The sequence below is a fragment of the Cyrtonyx montezumae genome, unplaced genomic scaffold, assembly GCF_038088225.1.
Source record: "Cyrtonyx montezumae isolate F1298 unplaced genomic scaffold, pur_monq_1.0 scaffold_23, whole genome shotgun sequence".
NCBI classification, from domain to species: Eukaryota; Metazoa; Chordata; class Aves; order Galliformes; family Odontophoridae; genus Cyrtonyx; species Cyrtonyx montezumae.
In genome coordinates, this window is record NW_027071970.1 from 10,833,973 (window position 1) to 10,856,482 (window position 22,510).

The 22,510-nt window shown below is 41.2% G+C and overlaps 1 protein-coding gene across 2 annotated transcripts in view; it reads left to right on the forward strand.

Moving 5' to 3' along the window:
* MLXIP (MLX interacting protein) overlaps positions 1-22,510 on the forward strand; it is a 41,198-nt gene that overhangs the window by 16,228 nt on the left and 2,460 nt on the right. Inside the window, exons 2-16 of one of the 2 annotated variants that reach the window (XM_065739217.1) lie at positions 6,393-6,499; positions 6,829-6,914; positions 7,670-7,759; positions 8,043-8,084; positions 9,297-9,468; positions 10,310-10,399; positions 10,905-10,996; positions 11,152-11,815; positions 13,364-13,485; positions 14,098-14,284; positions 15,082-15,206; positions 16,671-16,772; positions 18,489-18,616; positions 19,616-19,739; positions 21,837-21,966. In XM_065739217.1, the coding sequence (XP_065595289.1) occupies positions 6,393-6,499; positions 6,829-6,914; positions 7,670-7,759; positions 8,043-8,084; positions 9,297-9,468; positions 10,310-10,399; positions 10,905-10,996; positions 11,152-11,815; positions 13,364-13,485; positions 14,098-14,284; positions 15,082-15,206; positions 16,671-16,772; positions 18,489-18,616; positions 19,616-19,739; positions 21,837-21,966 (2,261 nt within the window). Of the gene's footprint in view, positions 1-6,392; positions 6,500-6,828; positions 6,915-7,669; positions 7,760-8,042; positions 8,085-9,296; positions 9,469-10,309; positions 10,400-10,904; positions 10,997-11,151; positions 11,816-13,363; positions 13,486-14,097; positions 14,285-15,081; positions 15,207-16,670; positions 16,773-18,488; positions 18,617-19,615; positions 19,740-21,836; positions 21,967-22,510 lie in introns of those variants that run through there. The other variant, XR_010622383.1, reaches the window with a different exon arrangement.

Here is a 22,510-nt window from a genome sequence, read left to right on the forward strand (position 1 = left end):
CTGAGCAACACAGGTGTTGCTGGCAGACACCAGAAATAGTTCAGAAAAGCCACATTATTTAAATGTTTATTTGTGAAGAAAAACCTTTTGCCTTGAAGATATGAACTGATCCTATTTTGTCCAAGCTCTCCAGCCGAGTGCGAGGTCAGGACTGCTTGCTTCTCTTGTCTTCAGTGTCCAAACTCAAGCTGAGAAGCCCTCAGTGAGAGTGTGCAATAATTCTTTAAAGAAAGTCTTGATATTTAATAGTTAAGGTACGTGATGTACTGAGAAGCTTTGATTTTTGTGGAGTACATGATCTTTGTAGGTGGGTGGACTGAAGCATAGCAAGGATCAAGGAGAGGGTTTGCTTAAGAGTTGTCAGCCATGGTTGGTGACAACAGGGTCAGTTTCTTGGTATTCTGACCAAAATATCACTGCTGTTATTTATGATTTTTTTTCTCCTTTTTGCTGTCCCAGCTCTGTAGTGAAGTGAGGCCATATTGAGTGAATGTCTGAGGAGTGGGAATGTTTTTAGAAATATCCTTTGTTTATTTATTTATTTATTTTAAAATTGGAAAACAGAAACTATCTAAATATTTTGAGTCTCTAAACAGACATTGGCTGGAGGGCGCCCCAGCCTCTGGGTTTCCTGGAGGTCTGTGCTGGCCTTCATTCCCCTCCACCCCTTGCTGACTCAGTGTTTCTCGAGCGGTCCTTCCCAGCTGCCCGCAAACCTTCCTCTTCCTGTAGCAGCTCTTGTCCATATTATGTTTGGCTAAAACTACAGTGCAAGCCCTTTCTCCTTGACTGACCTAACAGTGTATAAAAAGCTGTCAGCGTAGATATGGCAATGCTCACAGAACATGGGGCTCAGTGCTGCGCCCTCTGAGGATGTGGATGTAGAGCAGACCCCGCTGGGCAGTGTTCGGGACCCAGGAGTGCTGAGCTGTCTTTTCCATCACCAGAGGAGATGGTCGTTATCAGAGCCCTGACCTTGTGAGATTTGTTTAGCTAAATTAGCTTCCCAACTTAAAATGTTATGTTTTTAAGATAAATAAATGAAGATTTATAGTATGTCTGTTCAGCCAGGAACGTTTGCTCTTATAGTGTGACTGATCTGTTCCTTTTCAGGAGGTGCATCCCTTGGTGAAAGTGTTGCAGTTCCAGTTAATCACTTTTTTTTCTAACGCTTCTGCCATGAACATGATACGTTTAGAAAGTATTTGTCCCCTTTAGTGCCTTTGATGGAAGTATTATTTTTAAATGAAGAGGAATTAACCTGTGGGAGTGTTTGATTTAGAATGTTTGATGCAACTTGAGCACAAAGCTCCCATTTGTGGAGTGTGGGCAATGTGAAAGCCCTGCACAGCCTGGAATCTGCTACTGCACTAGGACTCCAGGTAGGGAAGGTGAACTTGGTGACCTCTAGGAAATGAGTGTCTGTAATGCTTGCTTGGCTGCGATTAGTGTCCTCAGGCTGCAACTGGGATTAACTTTGTAGATACGAACTCAAGGATGTGAAAGTGTGGCCTCCTTGCAAGTCCTGCAGACTTGCTCAATGTAGGAAAGTTTGTGTTTCACTTGCCTGCTTCTCTGTCAATGCATATAATCTGATTCTCTGAATGATCCTTTGTTTGGGGAAATATTGTTAGTTTTGGCCCTTGGAAAGCTGAGCTGACAGGTCCAACTCCCCAGCAAAACAGATTGGAGATTAAAAAAGAAACTAAAACCAATTCTTGCAAAAAAAGTAAAATGCTTAGGAGAAGCCAAAGAGTTCCTTTTCCGTGTTGCTGAACACACTAATCTATTCAGCTACTGTAATATCTAATCAGATCTTTTTTCTATTGATTAAATTCTCTCCTATCACCTGCTATAAAAAGAAAAATTAGTCTACCTCAAAAGATTTAATGACCATGTACAGGAGGAAATTGGAAAACCAATGGAGAGGAAAGGAGTTTTAGGACAGGGGTTAACAAGGCAAGAAAGATATTGCAGCACAAAGTCTGTGGGAATTTGTTAAGTAAACAGAAGAACAAAGTGCTCTTCTGTAGCTTGTTCCTGTAGCTGAATGTATGAAATTCAGGTGTGAAAAAATGAATTTGCTTCCAACTGTATTACATCAGATACCTCTGGTCTGTATGAGAAGCAAGCCTGTGGCGGCTGCATGTCAGCGTTACCTTTGCTGTGTTTGCTGAGGATATATATTTGGGCAGCAGGGTCAGGCCTCTGGAATCTGAGCCTGGTGCTCTGAGGTTTATGTTTGAATTCCGCTCGGGATAGCTCTGGGCCAGGTGCTGTTATGTGAGTGCAGAGCTAAGAAATAGCTTCTGTGCTACAGTCAACTCTAGCAACAGGTTTTCCTTGTCCTTACTTACCAGGGCAAGTGAAGGAGGGTGGGAAGGAGGCTTTCACACGCGTAATGTAGGGTCTGTTAGAAAACCTGTCCCACTTCTAACTCTGCCGTTCACATACTTTGTATCTGAGTGTTCACTCCTGCTGTTTGTCTTCTTGTTTTTAAGCAAGAGATCACGCGCTGCCATTCTTCTCTCACCGGGTATTTTTAAGACCTCTTGTGCAGTATTTAGTTCACTACAATTGCAAGATAGCATGCCAGCTGGAACTCCTTGGTCAGCAGCATTTATGCGTCATGGTGTGGATATGAGCTTAGTTTTTCTCTGAATGGGGAAAAGGGATATTTCAAACCGGTGCTTAAGGCAAAGTATTCCCTGTTGACTTCTACTGGGAGAAAAAATGCTTGGTACATAGTGACATGCTGCTGTTCTGACTGTTTCAGAGGTAGATCAAAACCGGGGAACTGCAGGTTGAATCAGAAACAACCAGAGTTTTTGCTATACAATCCTATATAGTTTTAATTTAATTAATGCTTATGTAAGGCATCTGTAAATCGGAGGCTACGTAAGCTGTCCGGAGCAGGCTCCAGCAAATCAGTCCTTCTCTGCCTCTTCAGTCCTCTTTGTAGAAACCAATGTTTGCTGAAATAATAATTTTCTAGTTAATCTTGGGAAGAAGAAAAACCATGAGAACTCTATCTCCTCTGGTTTTGTATGAGGAAGTCACGTATTCCTCCAGCATCGCCTGCATGAGCCAGCACATCCTGTATGCTGCTGGCACACAGTCCTTTTCTGTCCAAATGCGGAGGGTGGTGGTGTCACATGGCCTTATGCTGTCCAAAGTTCATCTTAAAACTCTCTGGTTTCAGGGAGGAGAACAGGGGATTCTTCTGTTGTAAGTCGTTTTATGGTGTCAGAGCGTGATCATGTTTCTAGTGATGTCACCAGGAGTTTTTCCATTGCCTTCAGAGGAGCTGGATTGGATGGTTTATCAGTATTTAAATTACAAAGGGCTGCTGGCTTAATTCTGAAGTCATCCTGACAGCTTTGAATGGCATCTCCTGTGCCCCATACCTATTAAGGAAGGAGATTATCCATTTCTATTGTCCCTGCTGGGTCAAAATCGTCACTGAAGTGTCCTGTAAGAACACTTATTAACTGATCTTTAGGTAATATTTGTTAGCTATGCATTTAAAATTACCTTCATTGCTAGTCATCAGCAGAAGACATTCCTTTGACGTACGGTTAGGGAGAAAGCCTCCACAGGTACTGTGTGCCTGCATATGCCAGAAATGCTTCATTCTGGATTTCATTAATTAAAAGCAAAATGCTGAGATTCTTAGAGGTAGAGCTTTGACCAAAAATAGGTCCTGCTAAGGCAAAAGTCTCATTGTACAGCATTAGAGTACATGATTTTTCCCTAGTTACTTTTTAATTTCTTGTACAAAAAGTTAAAAATCACTGGTGCCTGTGTTTAAGCACACTTAGGTCCAATCCCGGTCGCGCTCCCCCAACAGACATCTGTTTCTTGCATCTTGCTGCAAATCTTGTGACGTTGGAGGGTTTTCCATTGCTTTTAAAGCACAGCTGCTCTTCCTGGAATTCCAAAAATGTGTGGGGTTGTGTGTTCCTCTGGCAGATCAGGTGTGTGTGTGTGCCTGCATGGGTCCCAGTTGCCTGAGAAAGCTCCTGAGCTGGGAAGACTCTGTCAAAAAACCTTAGGAACGAACTCTGACCTTTCTCGGTGCGCACAGGACTTGCATTGAGCTGCAGCACAGGGAAGTGGCTGCCTCGTTTTTCTTTGGTTTCTCTTCTGAGAACTGCAGCTCCTCCAAAGCTCACGGGGGCTGCTGCATCCTGCGGTGCTCCCAGCTCCAGTGGCTGTGCAGCTGCAGCTTTTGTAGTTGGCTTGTGGTTGAAGATGTTCGGGAGGTGGAGGTCTCTACGTGAGAGGCTGAGCTCATGAAATGTATTGTGTGTTATCCATCAAGTGGTTTTCACTCTCTTGGACTTGATCTGTGTTGGGCAATGATTAAGATACCAAAATCTCATACACCAGCATGTCCTGCGCAGTGCAGGCAGTGCTGCTGGCAGCAAGGTGCCTGCAGCAAGAACTGTGTGCCCTGCCTCCCCCAGCTCTTGCCAACGGCTGGGTCACAGTGTGTGCCTTCCCAGGGATGCTTCCCTTCTTTGCAACCAGCACTCCTGGGGAGCTGCAGCAGCTGTTGTAGGAAGAATGAAGATTGAGAAAGCTAATGTTTTATGCTTGCAGGTACATTGGGAGTGTCCAGCTCGTCAGCAAGCTGTTCTGTATTCCTTGTAGGAACTGTGGTCTGAGCACTCAGGGTAGATGAATTTTCTTTGTTTTGTTTTGCTTTGCTTCTTTAAAATCTGAAGGTGGGTTGCAGTTTGGCTGCTACTTTCAGTCACAGTGTTGTTCAAAGTAATTGACTTTGCATTGGCTTTGGAATTTGGAGTAGTATCTAAATATTGTTGTCAGCTTCATGCTGTTTTCTCTCGTTAAGGGCAGAGGCGTTTCACTTATGACCTCAAGCTGGGTTTGTACTTTGCTCCCATGGGAACTAAAAATAATAATTATTTTGAGAATAGGTTCTTAATCACTTCCTTCTTTTGATGCTCTACTTTTTGTTTAGTATTTTGGAAGAATGTAATAGAAAACATTTTAAACTATTTGTGTTTTAATTCCAGTTTTAATTGGCTCCTTGAAGATGCAGAGAGAATACAAGAGATCATTGCAGCTCCTTTCAGGGATTTTGATTTTTTTATTATTCTAAAGAAAAGTGTTTGTTCTCATTACACTGAATGAACATTGTTTTTGTTGCTTTGGCAAACTGGGCAGTCACGTGCAGCAAGGGAGATGAACGTGAAGGTGACAGACTTAGTCAAAGGCATGTGGGCATTTTGTCAGCGTTAGTGATGAGTCTGTGTGTTAATGACTTCTTTCTGAACTGTAAATATGCATGTGAGAAATGGAGAAGCCATCTTAACATGGGTTTGAAAAGAATGGTAAGCCAAGAGACTCAAAGATTTTGAAATGGAGCTGGTTGTACTGGGAGTGCTGGGAAGGTGGTGAGACAGCTTGCAGAGATGGGGGGAATATTCAAGAAAAGGGGGAGCAACTGACTTGCATAAAGCTTGGAAACAGAATGAGATGTAGTTGGGGTTCTGAAATGAATCTGAATGAATCTGCCCCAAAAAGTAACGAAAAATGAGAGGGGAACCTGGGAGAGGGCAGCACGTGTATTTTAATTTGTGTTTTGGCGTGTACTGCATTAGGAGTATTTCCTACTTCCTCTGATCTGTCAGTAACATGGATTAATGATTCATGAAGGTGTTGTAAGGACTGTGGGAAGTTGGCGTTTGTAGTGTTTGTGTTGCTTCTTTTTCCTCTCCCCCTACCCCAACACTATTCATACATCAACTATTTCAATTTCCAGCCTTCCCTTTCCTTGGAGAAATGTTCCTATTTCTAGGCTGGTGGTGAATCTGTGTGCCAGCTTGCTTGGCTGTGTTTATCAGCATTGTAGAGGTGGTGGGTGGTGGTTTCTCTTGGGCCAGAACTGGTATTTCATTCATTCTTTCCAATATTACCATTCCAGAAAATCAGATGGAACTGCAGGAATGAACTTGTGTTGACTTCATTCAGCTCCCTGGCAAAATCCAAGCCAGATAAAACTATAGTACACCCAAACGTGCAAGATTTTGGGCTTAATTTAGGCACTCTTGTTCTCGGTTAATTGAACTCATAAGCTGAAATTTGAGAACATTGTATATTAGCATGAAGAAAACTGTGTAGGGGTGAAAAGAGTTGCAATCCTGAAATGCTTGCAAAACCTGTTGTGACAGTTGTTAGCAGGCAGATAAGAATATGAAGAAGTCTTGAAAACTGTTCTCTGGCACCCAGATCAGTGAGCATTGGGCAGCGTATGGCAAAAGTGTTGTTTTCCTGTTGGCAATTTTAGGGGGACACTTTGTTTTGATAGGAGCTGCAAGAGAAAAACTGAAATCAGAATGATTTTGTTCTCTGTTTTGTTTTAGTGGGAAGCTTGTGTCTCCAAAATGGAAAAATTTTAAAGGCTTGAAACTTCAGTGGAGAGATAAAATCCGTCTCAATAACGCCATCTGGAGGGCATGGTACATGCAGTGTAAGTACTGAACTGGGCTGTGTCGGTTTGCTGTATTTTCTGAGAGGTACGTGCAAGAAGCAAGAAAGAACTGAAATTACTGCTTAACAAAAAGCTCAGAAATCTACTAGAAGCTGTGATGCGTCAGAAATCTGCTAGAGCTGTCATGGCTTGTATTTGGATCAATGCAGAGGCCATTCTGAGCAGTCAGCACGGCCTGAAATGTCTTCATTTCCTGTTGGTTGTCTGGGGGGAATCAATACTATTTTTCCCCACTTTTCTATTGTGGTGACAGGGTTCCCTGTAGAGCCCACGCTTTCTGAGCACTCAGATTTTCACTTCTGTTTCAGACCTTGAGAAACGCAAGAATCCAGTGTGCCATTTTGTGACTCCTCTGGATGGCTCTGTTGATGTAGATGAACATCGTCGGCCAGAGGTATGTATCACCTGAGGAAAAGACTAATGAGCTCTAGAGATTATACTGTGTTTTCTAGTCCACTAGATAGGAAAGCAGCTTAGTAATGCTGTGCTCACCATTAATGGGAAGAAGGTGTGTTGTGGAACCCATGTTTTGTAATTTTATCATATTGAGGTGATCAAGGAGCAACCAAAAGTCTGTTATGTCTGTGTTCTTGTTTGGTGAAGTGCAGTTTGAATGGTTATGATTTTGACAGCCACTGCTTTCTTCTGGCTATTCAGTCATAGCTGGTTTTGGATTTGAATTTATATGACCCTATGAGAGTTTCCTGCATCTTTAAGTGATGAAGTGTGATTTCAAGACAAGAAAAAATTTGTTTTAATCTGCCAAGGTAACTTCAAAAAAACAGTAAGTGTGAGTTTGTGTACTTCGGTTGTCATGCTTTTGTGCAAAGTGAAAACGAGCTGCTGCCTTCTGGTTCCTTGCAGATCAGTGGGGCTGCTGATGTGGCAATATGTGTAGCTTTCTGTACTGCAAAACTGTTATAATTTACAAATGCCATACCCTTCTCTTGTTTGTTTTGAGGCTGATGAAACTAGTACTATCAGATTTACTCTGGGGCAACTGGTCTGCTGATACATGAGCTCCAGCAGAATTAACATGATTTCTTTGATGTTTTTTCTTCCTCATTATTTGCTTGGAAACTCACTAAACATTCAAGCATTACATGATTCTGTGTAATTCATGGTACATGTTTGTATCTGTGTTATCAGGCCATTGCAACAGAAGGAAAGTACTGGAAGCGAAGGATTGAAATAGTCATCAGGGAATACCACAAGTGGAGAACGTACTTCAAGAAGAGGGTCTGTTCATTTGTGCAGTTAATGTAGTTTAGTTAACCAATAAGTTGTTGCTTTTTGAGTTTTGATGTCACTTTTGCCAGCATGCAGCAATACATAAAACAAAGTTTAAGCTTATACTTCCAGGTAACACTGAGGTGTACTCTACTGAGTAGTTGGGCTAAATAAGAAGTGACTGCATAGTGACTGTGTGTGGCTGGGTATTGCAAGCTTTGCAGTTGGGTTTTCTAGTGGAATGTGTAGGATGTATCATGACATTAAGATCTGTTTTGTTCTCCTTTTGTAGTTACAAAAACATAAAGATGAAGATCTGTCAAGTTTGGTCAGGGTAAGTGATACCGGAGAAAAGTGGCTGCACTGATGCTTGTAGAAGCTGCTTTAAGTAACAAAGCTGTAACATGCAGTAGCTTTCATTGATTAAAATCTAAAGACAAGCATCTTGCTGAAGTCTTAATTAAGGTTAGACAGCTTAATGCTTCTACACCATAAAGAGCAATGTAAGATTTCTAGTTTAAATTGGATAGAGGAGAGGTTGAACCTAAAGTACTGTGACAGAACAAATGAGAAGCAGTTTTAGATGTGCAGTGAGGTCGATCTCTTGGAGAACTGGCACACTATTTCATCTTGTTACTGAGTCATAACTGGCACTACTGCCTTGCTTGTGTAACTGGATGTGTGAGGATGCATGCAGTACGTGTTGTGGATCTTCCTGCTGTCACAACACTGGCAAATAGCATGCCAGGATCCTAAAAAGAGCAAGATGTTTGGAAAAACAACTGTACTATACAGATTTTTATAAACCCTTTAAATCTGTTTTAGGCATATAAAATAAGTGTTATTCAGCTTTTTTTTTTTCCTTTTTGGAGTTGAACATAAATCTGGATCTGTCCCAGCTTCACAAAACTCTCAGGTGTTTTGGCAATCAGTTCCAATGTACCTCTGTGGTATTTTGGCATTGTTAGTGCTGTAAGCTGACTCAGCCACAAGAAGCTGACTGTATGCTTCTAGCCTGCAGTGAAAAATGTTGGCCGTAGTCTGTAGTGAAGGAAGAGTAAGCAAAGTCACATTACATTGTATTTTTCACAGGGTAAAAGTGCCCACAGGTTTATGAAGGTACTTTGTATGAAGTTAGATTATGTAAATTTCAGAGATTCAGTTATGCTTCAGTAGGAGTTGGTTGCTTTGAGCTTTTGCTGTGTTATTTGTAAGTTTTTATGCAAGATGGAGGTGCAAATACATACGTACAGTCAGTGAAATTAGAAAACACTGCTACAGTTATTTTGTCTTATGTATTAGTAGTCAGCATCTGTTTCTTGGGCAAAAGTCTCTCCCACACTGGCTAGCACATGGGCTAACTCCTGTGGAAGTTTTTTGTTGTTCAAATCTGTGAGCTGCAGTTTTAGTAGCAGTACCACTGATCTGTTTAAGTCCGTTTGAATGGCTCTTAGTAATTTGAAAAGTGAAAATTGTTCTTATGTTTTTGCAACTGAATGTTTTAGCATTGTCTAGGCAGCCTGACTTTCTTCTTTTCCTTTGGCAGGATGATGATGTGGTTCTCTGGCAAAAAAGAAGATATAGCAGAGAAACCCCTGTTCCTATGGAGGAGGGCAGCCTCTTGGATGCAGATATGCTTATGTCTGAGTTCACTGACACCCTGTTCTCCACACTGTCTTCACATCAGTTGGTTTCCTGGCCAAATCCCAGAGAGATAGGTATTTGTTGGCTGTTAGCTGTGTTGATTTTGCAGTGGTAATCTCTAGGAGAAATGTGTGATGCTTTTCTAGTCTTGCTTAAGAAATTGTATCTTGCTTTGATGATGGATTAAAAGAAGTCAGAGAATGAAGCTATTAGATAGTTTGTAGGTTATTCAGTCGCAGTTAATGACCCAATTTCATTTCTATCCTAATGCCCTCTAATGTTGCTCTGAGTAAATCTGTAAGGAGCAGTATTTAATTTCTGTGATGTATGGTATGTCCTTTAGAAAAACTGAGAGTCACATCTCCTGTAAAAATAATCCCGAGAGCACTGCGTTTCTGTTGACCTCTTGCTAACTGAAGGCTCCGAATCACTAATAAGACAGCAGATGTCCATAGTGCATCATCCTTGCTACATGTGTGTTTGAGCTGCCCGGGCATCTCCAGAGCCAATGTAGTTTACATAAAGTGTACTTAAAGCAAAATGGTTAATGGTTTATTTTAAGATAATGATGTTCAGGTTGTGGTTCCCAGCAAGTTTATGTGGGTGGAGGTTTGGGAACAACAAGCCAGTGAGGCGCAAGTCCTCAGCTGTTTGTGAAAGTCTTGAGTACCTCTCCTCACCTCTCCTTTTTACTAGTTGAAAGTTTAATTCCCTGAGAGTCCGTTATCAGAGCTGTGCAGTAATTTTAAAGAGGCAGATGCTTGATTAATTTCAGCAGCGTGTTTTCTGTAAAAATCCTGACCAAATCTGGCTGAGGAGTGTGTCTTGGTGTTCTGTCCAAGTGCCATGTTCCTATTGTATGAGTTACTGTTCAAGTGATACAAAACTAATCTCTCTCTTTCTTGAATTTTCCAGCACACTTAGGGAATGCTGACATGATTCAACCAGGGCTTATTCCTCTCCAGCCAAATTTTGATTTCATGGACACTTTTGAGCCTTTTCAGGGTAAGAATTCGATATATAGTCAATTTAGTTTCTAAAAGATGGCAGTGATTTAAGAACTAGTTTTTAATTAGTTTAAGAACTAGTGTTAAATAGAAGATTATGTGTTGCAGAGATTTAAGTGAAAGGTAAAAATAAAAAAGCCAAACAGACTTGGAAGTCAGAAGTGAAATCTGTTTTCTGGGCCTCTGTTCAAGCTCCATCAGATCACTGGGTTTTGTGGGATTGCACTGAGAATCAGCTCTTGTGTATCTGTGTATGGGTGAACTTTGAACAGTGCGTTGTTTTTTTTTTGCCTCATCCTCTTTTCCTCGAGATCTGCCTTGAAGAGATCAGCTCTTCTAGAAGACAGCAATGTATTGCTTAGTTAGTTGTAAAAAGTAAAGATCTCACGATTTAATTCCTTGCTAACTAATTTTGCAGTTCCTGGCATTTCCTGTATTTCATGGTACAGTGCTCTACCATAAATATTAGAAGTAGAAAAGTGATGGGTGACTTTTTGTTTCAGATTTATTCACACCTAGTCGTTCCAGTACTTATTTTCCTTCTGTGTCTGCTGCCAGTTCAGCTACAACAGACAGCAGCAGTCATTCTTCCCAGGTAAGGAAGAGCCCCAGTGTTTAAAAGAGCCTCATCTCAAACATGTATGGCTTAAACATGAGCTGTGTCCTTCTCAAAAAGATTTTTAGCTTTGGGGGGAAGGAAGGGGGGGAGAGGGTCACATCTGAATCTGTACATTTTTTCTTTTCTGTCAGTCTCCTGTCCTGCCATCGGGTTCACTGCCCAGCGCACTTCCATCTGGGAACATCAGCGATGGACTGATTGCTTCTTCTGTACCCTCTCCTGTCATTCCTGATGTTGGCACTGACCAGTGTTCCAACATTAGAAGTGGGGGATCTTTCATCCAGCCAGCAGATTTTGCTCCTGACACGTCTCTGAGTGGGCCACAGACGTTTTTGCCGGTGTTTCAGACACCTTTGCCACTGCTTCAACCTACGACACAACAGCACCAGTCCCCGTTGCCAGCAGTGCCTCTGAATGCTAGCTTAAACTCTCCACCAACTGCTTTTGCAGCAGCAGAAACCCAGAAGTTTGGCCTTTGTGAATCTACAGTTATCACCCACACAGCTTCTGCAACGCTGACGCACAATGCCCCTGCCACCACCTTCAGCCAGAGTCAAAACCTTGTCCTGGCAACACAGCAGCCAGGAGCAGGAGTGCCTTGTAACCTGGCTTTCCAAACTACTGTCCTGCAGGGACAGCCCCGGCCCCAGCTGCAGTCCCAACTGACATTTGCACTCCCCAAAGCTGTTCCCCTGGCCAGTGCTGGGACAAGGCCCAAACAGTCACAGAAAATAGTGCCTGCTCCGAAGCCTGAAACAGTGTCCTTAGTGTTAAAGAATGCCTTTATCACCCCAGGTAAAAAAAAAATGGTGAATGATGTTCTTTTTTGAGTAGAACTATCAGGAGGGGGAGACTTCCTTGTTTTTTCCTAATTTGTGTAATGATTTCTAATCATCACAACTTCCTGAAGGGTGTGCAAGGGATCCTCCCGACTACTGGCACGTGGCTGTACTGCAGGTTTTTATGTTTAATGCTGTTCTCATTAGCTCTCCTTCAAAACATTCAGCCACACAGTGGTGTAGCAGGGAGACTGTGTGAGATGGGGAATGGCAGGTCTGCCCTTGTTGCTGGATGCCCTGGACAAGTCGCTGTGCCTGGTTGTGCACTGTCTTGCCCTGTAACACTAGGGTGCTGATATATGTACTTTAGCAACGCTTTGGACGTACTCTGCTTATATCAGCCTGCCTGAAACTGTTTGAGGAAGGATACAGTGTTGGCTAGGGAGCAGTTGTTGAAGTGGACCACGACATCGGTTCAGATGGAAGCATGGATGCGTGCTCATCCACAAATCATCAGTGCTTAGCAGGACTTGGGGTGAAGAGAATAAATTCACATCGGATGTGATTTAGAGACATTAGCGTTTCACAAAGCCAAGAATAGTGTGTGTGAGCAGGGAAAGTTTTGTTTGTGGTTCTCCTTGTGGGAAAATTCAAGACTAGAGGAGGACAGGCAGCAAAAACTGCCTTGGGATTACTGCGCTCTATTTTCAAACTCAGGCTGGCTGGGATCCAAGTGACCTCAGCCACCTGAAATGTGCAACAACAGTCCAACAAAAACCTTCCTGTGAGGTGTATCCTTAAATAGGCTTTAATAAGGAGTCGGTAATCAGCCAGGGCTTGTCACTAAACAGGTGTTCCTGGCAATGTTTCTGTCTGTAGTGCTTATTAAGCACAAGGCCGTGTATTTACAGCAGCCAAGATATTACTTACCTAGTAAAGCATTGTAAGCAGCTCTAGCTGTCAGAAAGCCTTTGTTCCTAGTCTACCCAGTGCTTCTGGGTTCCTCACTGCTGTATGCTTTCCCAATAAATTTCAGTTTCTTCTGGACTATCTCAACTTATGGTTTGGTTTCTCTTGTAGACTTAAAACCTTTGGTGTTTTTCATTCCTAGCAGCGGCATGTGTTCAGAGATAATAATGCTCCTGTCTTGCTGGGACACCAAGCTTAGAGATCGAATTCAAAACTTTACTTTGTAAAGACTGAAGCTTTATTTTTGACAACGGTGTAAACATCATTACTTATAACTGAGGTGTCAGTGTGTTCAGGACAAACGTGAAGCCAGCTGTGGTAGAATATGCATCTCTGATTTTCTGTCCACCTCTGTAAAATCACCTTGAAGCAATGGTGGTGATGCTAGGAGCTTCAGAAAGAATTGGTTAGTTCAGTGAGATGCACTCATGGAATTGAGATTATCTGCAAACTATTGGCACTTCATAAGGTAATAGTGCAATGTAGGTGCCTGTTCCCCCTGTTCAGTGCCCAGTATTGTCATAATTTTGTACATAATAATCTTCACCTTTTTTTTTTGTCTCGCTAACTATTCTAACTCAATTGTGTTCTTCAGCTGCCTTTCAGGGACAGTCCAGAGCTGTGATTGTAACTCCCACACCTTTAAAAAGAGAGGGGATTTTGACACCTGCTATGTCTCAGTCTGATGTTGCAATTGCACCAGCTGGAATTGCCAGAGTAAGGAGAATTTAAGAAAATGTTTGATTTTCTTAAGGTCTGTTTTTTATAAGTTGTTAGCCATAATGTGCTCAGTAGGGTAACTAAATCCACCAGTTCTCAACTGTTACCTAGCATGTATGTTTGTGCAGTCTGCATTGTGTGTTTGTTCTAGCCCTTCCAGGCCCACAAAGTAGCTGTGTAATTTTCACAGCTGCTGTCACACAACATGACTACAAATAGGAATGCATACACTATACTCCTCATGGGAATGGATTCTGCTTTGTGTTAATCTTGCAGAAGGTAGAAAGAACCTGGGATATTCACCTTTCTTTTTACAAACTGGAAAGTATTTCTATGGTTTATGAATGGGTTTTCCTGTATGTTGTATACAGAAAGAGGGAACTAGATTTTGGCATGTCGTGCTGGTGCTGTGTTGTAATACTACATTAAGTTCTGAAGGGATGCTGGTTTCAGTGCCTGACAATTTCATTAAGTATTAGTTTCACGTCATCAAATTGTTAGTGATGTATTAATTTGTTACTTTTAGTGAAAGACAAGGTAATAAACATTTTTTTCCTTCTCATTTTTTCCTTCTTTCTCTCCCTTTGTTTTTTCCTGTGCTGCTCCCAGGCTCCTGGGGTGACGGAGTTCCGTAGTAACATTCTGGTTGGTCCAGCACAGCAAGCATCAAGCAGCCAACAAAGCCAGTCCACGGTCTCTCACCTCTTCTCTTCGAGTGTAGTTAAGGATGTGCTGGTGAAAGGAGAGCAAATCCCTTCCCACAGTAGCAGTTCACAAGTTCCCTCACCTACACCTAGTAAGTTGGAAATCTGTAAGTGTTCTCTCTCCCCTACACGTGCTGATGTATTTTCATTGATTAGGTAAGGTGTAAACGGGCCTTGAAGTTTCCAGGGTGCTTCTTGAAGGAAAAGCTTTTTGGGCCCTTCTACCCTCCAGCTTCAATTACATCCAACTGTCAACATTTTTTTCTTAAACTACTGTACAGCATTCCCACAAAATGTAATGTTCTTTCTGTAAATGGTTCCTTTCTAAAATTATGTTCCATCATATTCAAAGGACTAATTAAACCAATTTGAAAGAAACTGGTGTAAAAATTGCTGAATAGGTTTATTGTTCAGTATCCTAGCTATAATTTTGATGGAGACTGTCAGATGGAATCATTAATGGTAGGTAGTGCAAGGACTCCTCTTGCATGTGTGTTGATAGAGCAGTATCTGGGCTCAGTATCAGGTATGCTGGTTTTGCTGGTGAATGGCTTAAGTATTACTGTTGTGTCCCTGGCCATTATGGCTTTAAGTGGGAGAGTCTAGCACCACAGTGGAATTAGATCCTGTGTGCTTTTGATGAAGTGTTTGTATGGATATGAAAGGAGTATGATGTGTTGTTATTTGGGTAAATTAGTCTTGTGCTTTGGAGTACTAAGCTTTTCCAGAAATCTTGACATTCTCTACCGTGTGTCGCTTGTAGTTTCTGTATCAATGAATATAACTTAGATGTCAGCTACATTTCAGTTGTGTTCCGAATTGAATCTTCCCAGTGTTTGCTACAAAATATTGTTTGTTAACACGATGTGTCTTTCTTTTTTTCATGAAGGTCGAGACTGTCAGAATTCTGGCCAGGCTTCCCCCTGCACCTCAGAGCAGAGCCCCAGTCCACAGTCCCCTCAGAACAGCTGCTCAGGAAAACTTACCACTGATTCTCAGATGGCTGCACTTAAGGTGTGTGTGCTTTCCTCTCAGGTGCTTTTCTTTGCCTTAATAGTCATTTTTATCTCCATGGTATCTGAGCATGGACTTCAGAGTAATCTGTGCATCAGGAATAGTGAAATACTTGTGCCTGAGGGCTTAGCTTGCCTTCCATCTGTGCTGCTTTGTTCAGTGTAAGATGTCACTTTAGTCTGCTCCATTCCTCAGAGATGCCTCGCCAGAGGGGCCAGGCTGAGCTGTACCTCTGCAGGTTGTTGTGGACGTGCTAGCAGTTCCTGCCGTGGCTCACAGGATTCTTATACTGAAATTCAGTTTACTTGGTCAAAGGAGTTATGTTTAGTTTTATAAACTGTTACTTTTAGCCATTGTCTGTTGGAGCTTTAGCCATTGCTGGAGGGAGCTCTTGACCTGTTGAGTTAACATGTCTCCAGTGGTGCTTTGCTGCTCTACAGAGAGGAATCTAGCGTTAGAGCTGTGAAATACTAGAGGATTAAAATAGAGTGAATTCCTTTTTTTTTTTTCTTTTCTGAGGAGCAGATTAGGACAGGCCAGTGGTAGGGAAGGCAGCCACTAGATGGAGCAATTTTCTTAAAAGAAAAGGTACTGCAATGTGGGGGCTCTTCAGGACTATTTGAAGGCACTTGTGTGAACAGGAATTGCTTTGCATGTGTATTGACAGTAATTCTTCTGAAAGATGAGAGAGTGTTGTTTCCTTGTCTCAAGATGTACTCTCCTTGCTCCTTAGCATTCTTAGTTAAACTAAAGGGTTCTGTATTGCTTGGTAACTTTGTTCTCTTTTCAGCTTGGCAAAACATGCAGGGTGCTGGAAGTCTGTGCTGTATTTTCTTGCATTTTCTGTGATTTCAGGCAGTGACTTAACTACTTCACTACAGCACTTTCCAGTTGTGAATTGAGGTGATGGTGGGCTGTCCTTGGAAAGCCTAGTTGCACAGAGAACACGTTCTCAAAGAGCATGTTCCTATTTTCTTACAAAGATTTTGCTGGAAACAACTTTGAGATTTCTGATGCTACGAAGGAAAATGTTAATTCCTGGCAAAGTCTTTATCAGGATTTTTCTTTTTTTTTTTTTTTAATCAGACCACCTATCAATGTTAGTTCTGTGTATTAGGTAAAAATTATATGGATTGTTCCAAACTTAAAGACTTCACCAAGATCTTAACTGACTATATGCCTAAAACATAGAATTTGACATCAGGAAAAAAAGCTTTTAAGAGTCTTAAACAAGAATTTTTATTTTGAAGGAAATTCTGTGAAATTTAGAATTGAATTTACTACTCTGCATGTTTTGGTTTTTTTTTACTCATTTAAATCATTTGCAAGTTTACAGTCCTATGGCTTGGACTGGGAAGACAGTGAATACTACAATTCAGCAAAAACTGTGCTGTGGACTTGAATTACAGAAGAAATCATAGCAGTAGAACAGTAAAGGAAATCATCATAATTTTATTTACGCAGACTCAAAGAATGAAGCGTATTTCATCAGAACAAAAACGAAGGTTTAATATCAGGATTGGCTGCAGTACCCTGAACAGCTTGGTTTCAGCAAACTCCAAGTCGGTAAGTAACTCGGCAGCACTCGTGTTTAATAGGGAGCTTAAGAAAGCCATTATGAAAAAGGGTTGATATTCTCCCTCCACTGTTGGCTGACTGTGCCAGTTAAGCAGTGAAGATGCCTAGTATGAGAGGCCTGGAAAGGGAAGGATGATAAATTCACGGCTTACAGTCGATGCGTGAGAGCCTTTTAGATGTTGCATGTGGTGATGCTGCTTCAAATGTTGATCAGCTCTTCTGTCATCAGAGACTGCAGCTTTAAAGCCAGCAGGGAAAGAAATGAAACTGATCTTTACTATTGTTGCTAAAACCCCAGCAATGAAGATTTTGTCACATTTTCAGCATAGAATAACAGCATTTACTGTTAGGTCACCTTTATTTCTGATGTACTGCCTTTTTATACCCGTTCTGGAGGGTTCTTATCCCCAGAGCTGGACTCAAAAGGCTGTGCCCAGTCAGTACTGTGAGCTCATTCTTCTGCCTGAACAGTGAGTCAGCTAGAAGCCAGGTGTAGATGCTGGTGGTAAGATTTGAGCCTGGCAAAACATACCTTGATGTGAGGCCTGAGCTAATACACACACCTGCAAGCAGTTTGTTAGCAGAGGCTTTGTGCTGTGTTAACCACAGCTGTGCTGCATTTGCTCAGTACCAGCATGGCAGAGCAGTGCTGTACAGCTGCAATTACTGTTCACACGTGTCCAAAAATGACCACTGAAATTTTTAAAGTGTGCTACACATATTAATCTGTTACTTCCTGATCACTGTTAGGAGTCTGACCGTTTTAGATTACTTCGCAAACCCCTCTTGGACTCCTAACATCCGATCTCACCCAACTGCCTTCAAAAATTTGCTCTTGTGCCCCATAGCCTTTCAAGTGTCCTCAGTTTTTCCCTGTCACTTTTTTTTGTGCATAGATTTACTGAGGAAAAATAAATCCTCATTGTTAAGCTTAAAAACTTATTCTGACTATGTTGATAATAGTTCACTAAACTGAAACTAAAGTCATTAAAACACAAGTTTCTCTGCACAGCAACTTTCTAAATGTCCTTTAAATACCACTGCCTCATGAAATGTGGAAGTGCGAAAGCTTATTGTCATCACATTGATGTGTTTACATTGATTTTCTGTGTTTAGGCTACAAATTGTCAGAATCTCACTACTTATTTATAGCCTATTTGAAAGGTAGTGATTTTTGGTAATTTGACTTTAATGAGATGTTTATTTCTGGAGTACAGATTTTTAATTGTTTCCTCAAAACCGAAAGTGTATTTTGAAAAGATCTGCGACACTTTGTCTCCTTTGGTGATAGCCAGGCCATGTTACCTTCTGCTTTAATAACATCAGGCTTCCCGAACTTATTAGCTAGGAGCAATGCTTCTAACAGCACAATGCATTTTTCAGCAGGAGTAGTACTGCCAGCATTTTTAGAGGATCAATATTGAAATAAACAGTTTTAATATATGGCTTTCAGCAGTATGGAAAAGATGTTACTTGGGAAAGAAAACAACCCCTGCAGCTCTTTTCTCTATAATAGTGTGCAGGTGGGAGTCAGATTAATGAGGAGTTCAGCATTAGTGTTTCTGTCTATGTGTGCTTTGGCAGGACAAAGGAAATTAAAAGGTGCTGAAGTGCTTTTCTGGGTGTTACCGCAGGTTAGGAGCAAATTCTTCATCCATCTAGCTTTGTTCCAGAAAGTGAGCTCTATGTTTGTGTTTGGTCTAGATCAGCCATGCAATCACTCTCCAGAAAACAGTAGAATATATCGCTAAACTACAGCAGGAAAGAACACAGATGCAAGAGGAAACCAGGCGCCTTCGGGAAGAAATCGAGGAGCTAAACGCTGCCATCATGTGAGATTTTGGGAGATTTCTGTCATGAAGCAGAGCAGCTTGAATGTTGCTTTGGCTAACAGCAGGGCGATGTTTCCTCAGATGTCATGCCAAACAACAGATGGGTATTGAACAGAAGTAGAAATGCTACCGACTTCCAAACAAAAAGCAAAGTTGTCATGGGATGGGCATTGGTGGCAAATCTTGTGGATTTTCAGCAAGCTCTGAGTGTGAATGCACGACAGTGGCAGCATCAGAAAAGATGCATTAGATCAGTTAGAAGAATTCTGAGAAGCCAGTGACACCTCTTTATTTTAAAGTTAGGCTCACTGGGGGATGAAATGCTCCTACTCTTCATGATGGCTTTGCTGCAGTTTTCTTTCCTAATGCACTCAATTTGTTCTGGAAGCGATGTGATTACGTAGGACTTGGAATCATGGAGCATGCCACTGACCAAACGTAACTCTGATAAGTCAATTCACCCTCCTGGTGCCTCTGTTTCCTCTGTGGGTTTACAGTGTTTTGTGCTATTGGAAAGCATGTTGAGAACCCCAGTGAATTTTCTTCCGTGTTCAGAAGCGTTAGGTTTAGGCATTATGTTAAACTTATCAGCAAATCAAAATCGTTCTTTAAAAAAATAAGAAATAGTATGATAACTTCTGTTTGGTTTCATTTTAAATTGATCTGTTTCTTAAGAGTCTTTGTAGCATTTTATTCTGTAACGCTGTTCAGGAGTTAGTCTGTAAATCTTAACTTGACTCCTAATGTGCCTTTTTCAGAGTGGACACCAAAAACTACTTCGTTCCATTATTCTGTTTTCAGTTGTGTTGCTTGTAAAAAGGAGTGTGTAGCAGCTATTTCTGGCCATAACAAATAAACTTTGGGTAGGGGTTGTGCAGATGGAAACCTCCTCAGTCTGAGATGCTGGGGTTGCACATGTTTCTCTTGCTGTAATTTAGACTATAAAATAAGTTTGTCCTTCCTGGTGGAGATTCTGACCTCAGAGCATCTTCTTTTCAGTTCCTGTCAGCAGCGGCTCCCTGCTACTGGTGTTCCAGTAACATGGCAAAGATTTGACCACGTAAGGAGCATGTTTGATGAGTACGTGAGAAACAGTACCCTCCAGAACTGGAAGTTCTGGATTGTATCCTTTCATATTGACCTGCTGGACTTGAGGTTTGGTACTATTGTGTTTTGAAGCAAGAACTTGGATTCTGGTGCTGTGACTTCGAGCCAAGTTGTTAAAAGCAATGCATGTCCAGAGCTTTCATTTACATCTATATATGGAAATGAACTCTTGCTCTGTAGGTTGTTGTGAGGCAGAATTTGTTCACTTTGGAGTATTGGAGGTAACTTGAAGAAATGTGGTACAAGGGCATTAGATTATTATACTCTGAGAAATGCATCATTAGCTGCTTCTCTAACTGCAGCTTTTTTTTTTTTACTATTTGCAAAGAATTATTGAGAATTACAAAGATCTCTTTAAAAAATCATTATAGACTGAAACAGTTGTGGCAGTTTTGAAAACTCGCATGCTTTTCCCTTTTTTCCCCCAGCTTCCTTTGTTGTTCATTATGACAGTGAATCAACTCAGTTTCTCTTTATTTCTCCAACGCCAGCAGCTCATTTACAGATAAATGATAAGGCAAGAAGTGGATTTCCACAAGCAGGGAAGGGAACCATGTTAGATAATCCAAATGTACTGTTTGGATCAAATATAGTTAGCTTGAGTCAGTTCAGGAATGTTAGTAATCATCAGAGCAGAAGTATAGTTAATAATGAATGGAAACATTAGCCTTCCTTCTCCTCACTAAACCTTTGTACATTCATATTTTACATGTATTTTGTGTCTTTGTACTCTGATGGTTATCCTTCCTGGTGTTTTCTGTCAGTGTGTAAGACCACGCTTTGTGCATGCACGAAGAACAGCCTTTTTAATACTTTCAGTATGTGAAAATGCTTTCTTTTTTTGATGTTTGATTTACTCTAGCCTTAGCAAGCCAGACTCTCCCTTTTAGCATCCTTTTATAGGAAGCAATTCTCAGCAAGGTCTCACTGTGATCACTAGTAGCACTGTCTCTGAAACAGTATCAGGTGAGTTACAAAAGTTCCTGTTACTGAAAAATCAGCAGATTTTTAATGTAACAATAGAAAGGGTAACTAGACTTTTGGTATCAAATGTTAATGTAGTTGGTAAAATAGAAGGCTGGCAGGCTAAGTAGTCTTTCCCAGCTTCTCCTTGTAGCTGTGAGGAAACAGTTGTCCAGCAAATGAATAAGAAACCTCAACCACTGCTGATGTATTTCTAAATGTCATGTACGAAAAAGATGAAGGGGTGAGTGGTGGTAAATTTTTTAAATCTTCTCCTTGTGAAAAAATCTTCTCCTTGTGAAATGACTGTAAGAGAGAGAAGGGCAGTTTCTTTACAAATATGAGAATACCTTAGTTTCTGTTGCATGTGAGAGGGAAATGAGTTAGCTGTTCTTGGGCTACTGGAGATGGCCTGAGGATAAAATACTTGCAAATAGTAGAATATCACACAGAGTGCACAGTCACTCTGTATGAGTCCATAACCACACGTAAATCCCCTAGAGCATTCCAGGCAGTTGCTGGATCTACCTTGATTGTTAGACACAGTGACAAAGATAGGAGTGTATGAGTACGTGGAGATGGGTTTGGGCCACATTCTCACACATTGCTGAGTCTAATGTGAAAATCCCACCTGGGATAACTGGGGGAAGCCACAGATTTTGAGCCTTCAGATGAGTTTTACCATACAAATAGCTTCTTCAATAGTTTCTAAACCATAGGTATATTTACTTGGTGAGTTGCTGTGTTGATGTTATAGTGTTCAGACATGGTGATCATTCTAGGAAACCTTGCATGACAGCCTGAGAGATGCAGCCAGCTCAGGGTTTTGGTGATACTCTATGCATGTTAATGCACTACGAGGTGAGAGTTCTGTCCTTCTAATGCCAGGAACATTATTGGCAATGTGTGGCCCATCCTTGCAAGCAGTAACTGTAGAAAGCTAAAGGAAGAACATGATGGTTCTTAGCATGGAGCTTGTGTGCAGGAGATAAGGTCAGTCTCTGATATAGGAGTTTTACAGAAATTAATATTGGTAGGGCTAGCAGCTGAAGTTCAGTTTTTCCCCTGCAGTTTGAGCTATATTAGTTTTTCCCTTAGAACGTTTTGAACTTCTCATTTGCTGTCTCCCTTAACGTTTGCTGATTTGCAGTTCAGCATTATTATTAAACCATTGTTTGAGTCCTTCAATGGAATGGTTTCTACAACGAGCTTTAAAGATCTGAATCAAACTGCAATAGCCTGGTTGGATCAGCACTGCTCCCTCCCTGTCCTGAGGCCAAGTAAGTGGATTTCTATAAAGCAGTAATTCAGGATCATAGTAAATGATTTATAACTTTTTAATGAACTTTTAAATGAATAACAACTTAAGAGTCAGAGTATGACAGAAGCATATAATGCTGAATATGACTTTCAGTCTCTTGTGACTGTCACAGGGGGAAAGTAAGATCTTCTGTTGACTGTAAAGGTATTTAATTGCCTGCTTAATGCTGAACAGAAAAAATAAGTATTGCTGAATACAGATTCCAGAATTTAAACAGTCTTAAGCTGCATTTAGAGTTCGGATATTCCACTTCAGTTGGAGTAAAGTTTGGCAGGGTGATTTGTCTCAAGAAGGAAGAGACTTCTGAAGTTTGTATTTCCCATTAAAATACCATTGATTGGGCTATCATATCTTTACTGTTTACCCCTCTTAAAAAATTAGCAATTGCTTACATTCACTGTCAGAATTGCCAAATAGTACTCTATTCAGTAGAAGAAATGGGTCGATCTTTTTTCCTTGTTCCCTGGGCACAGTTCTTATACTCTTTCTTGTTGTTACTGTAT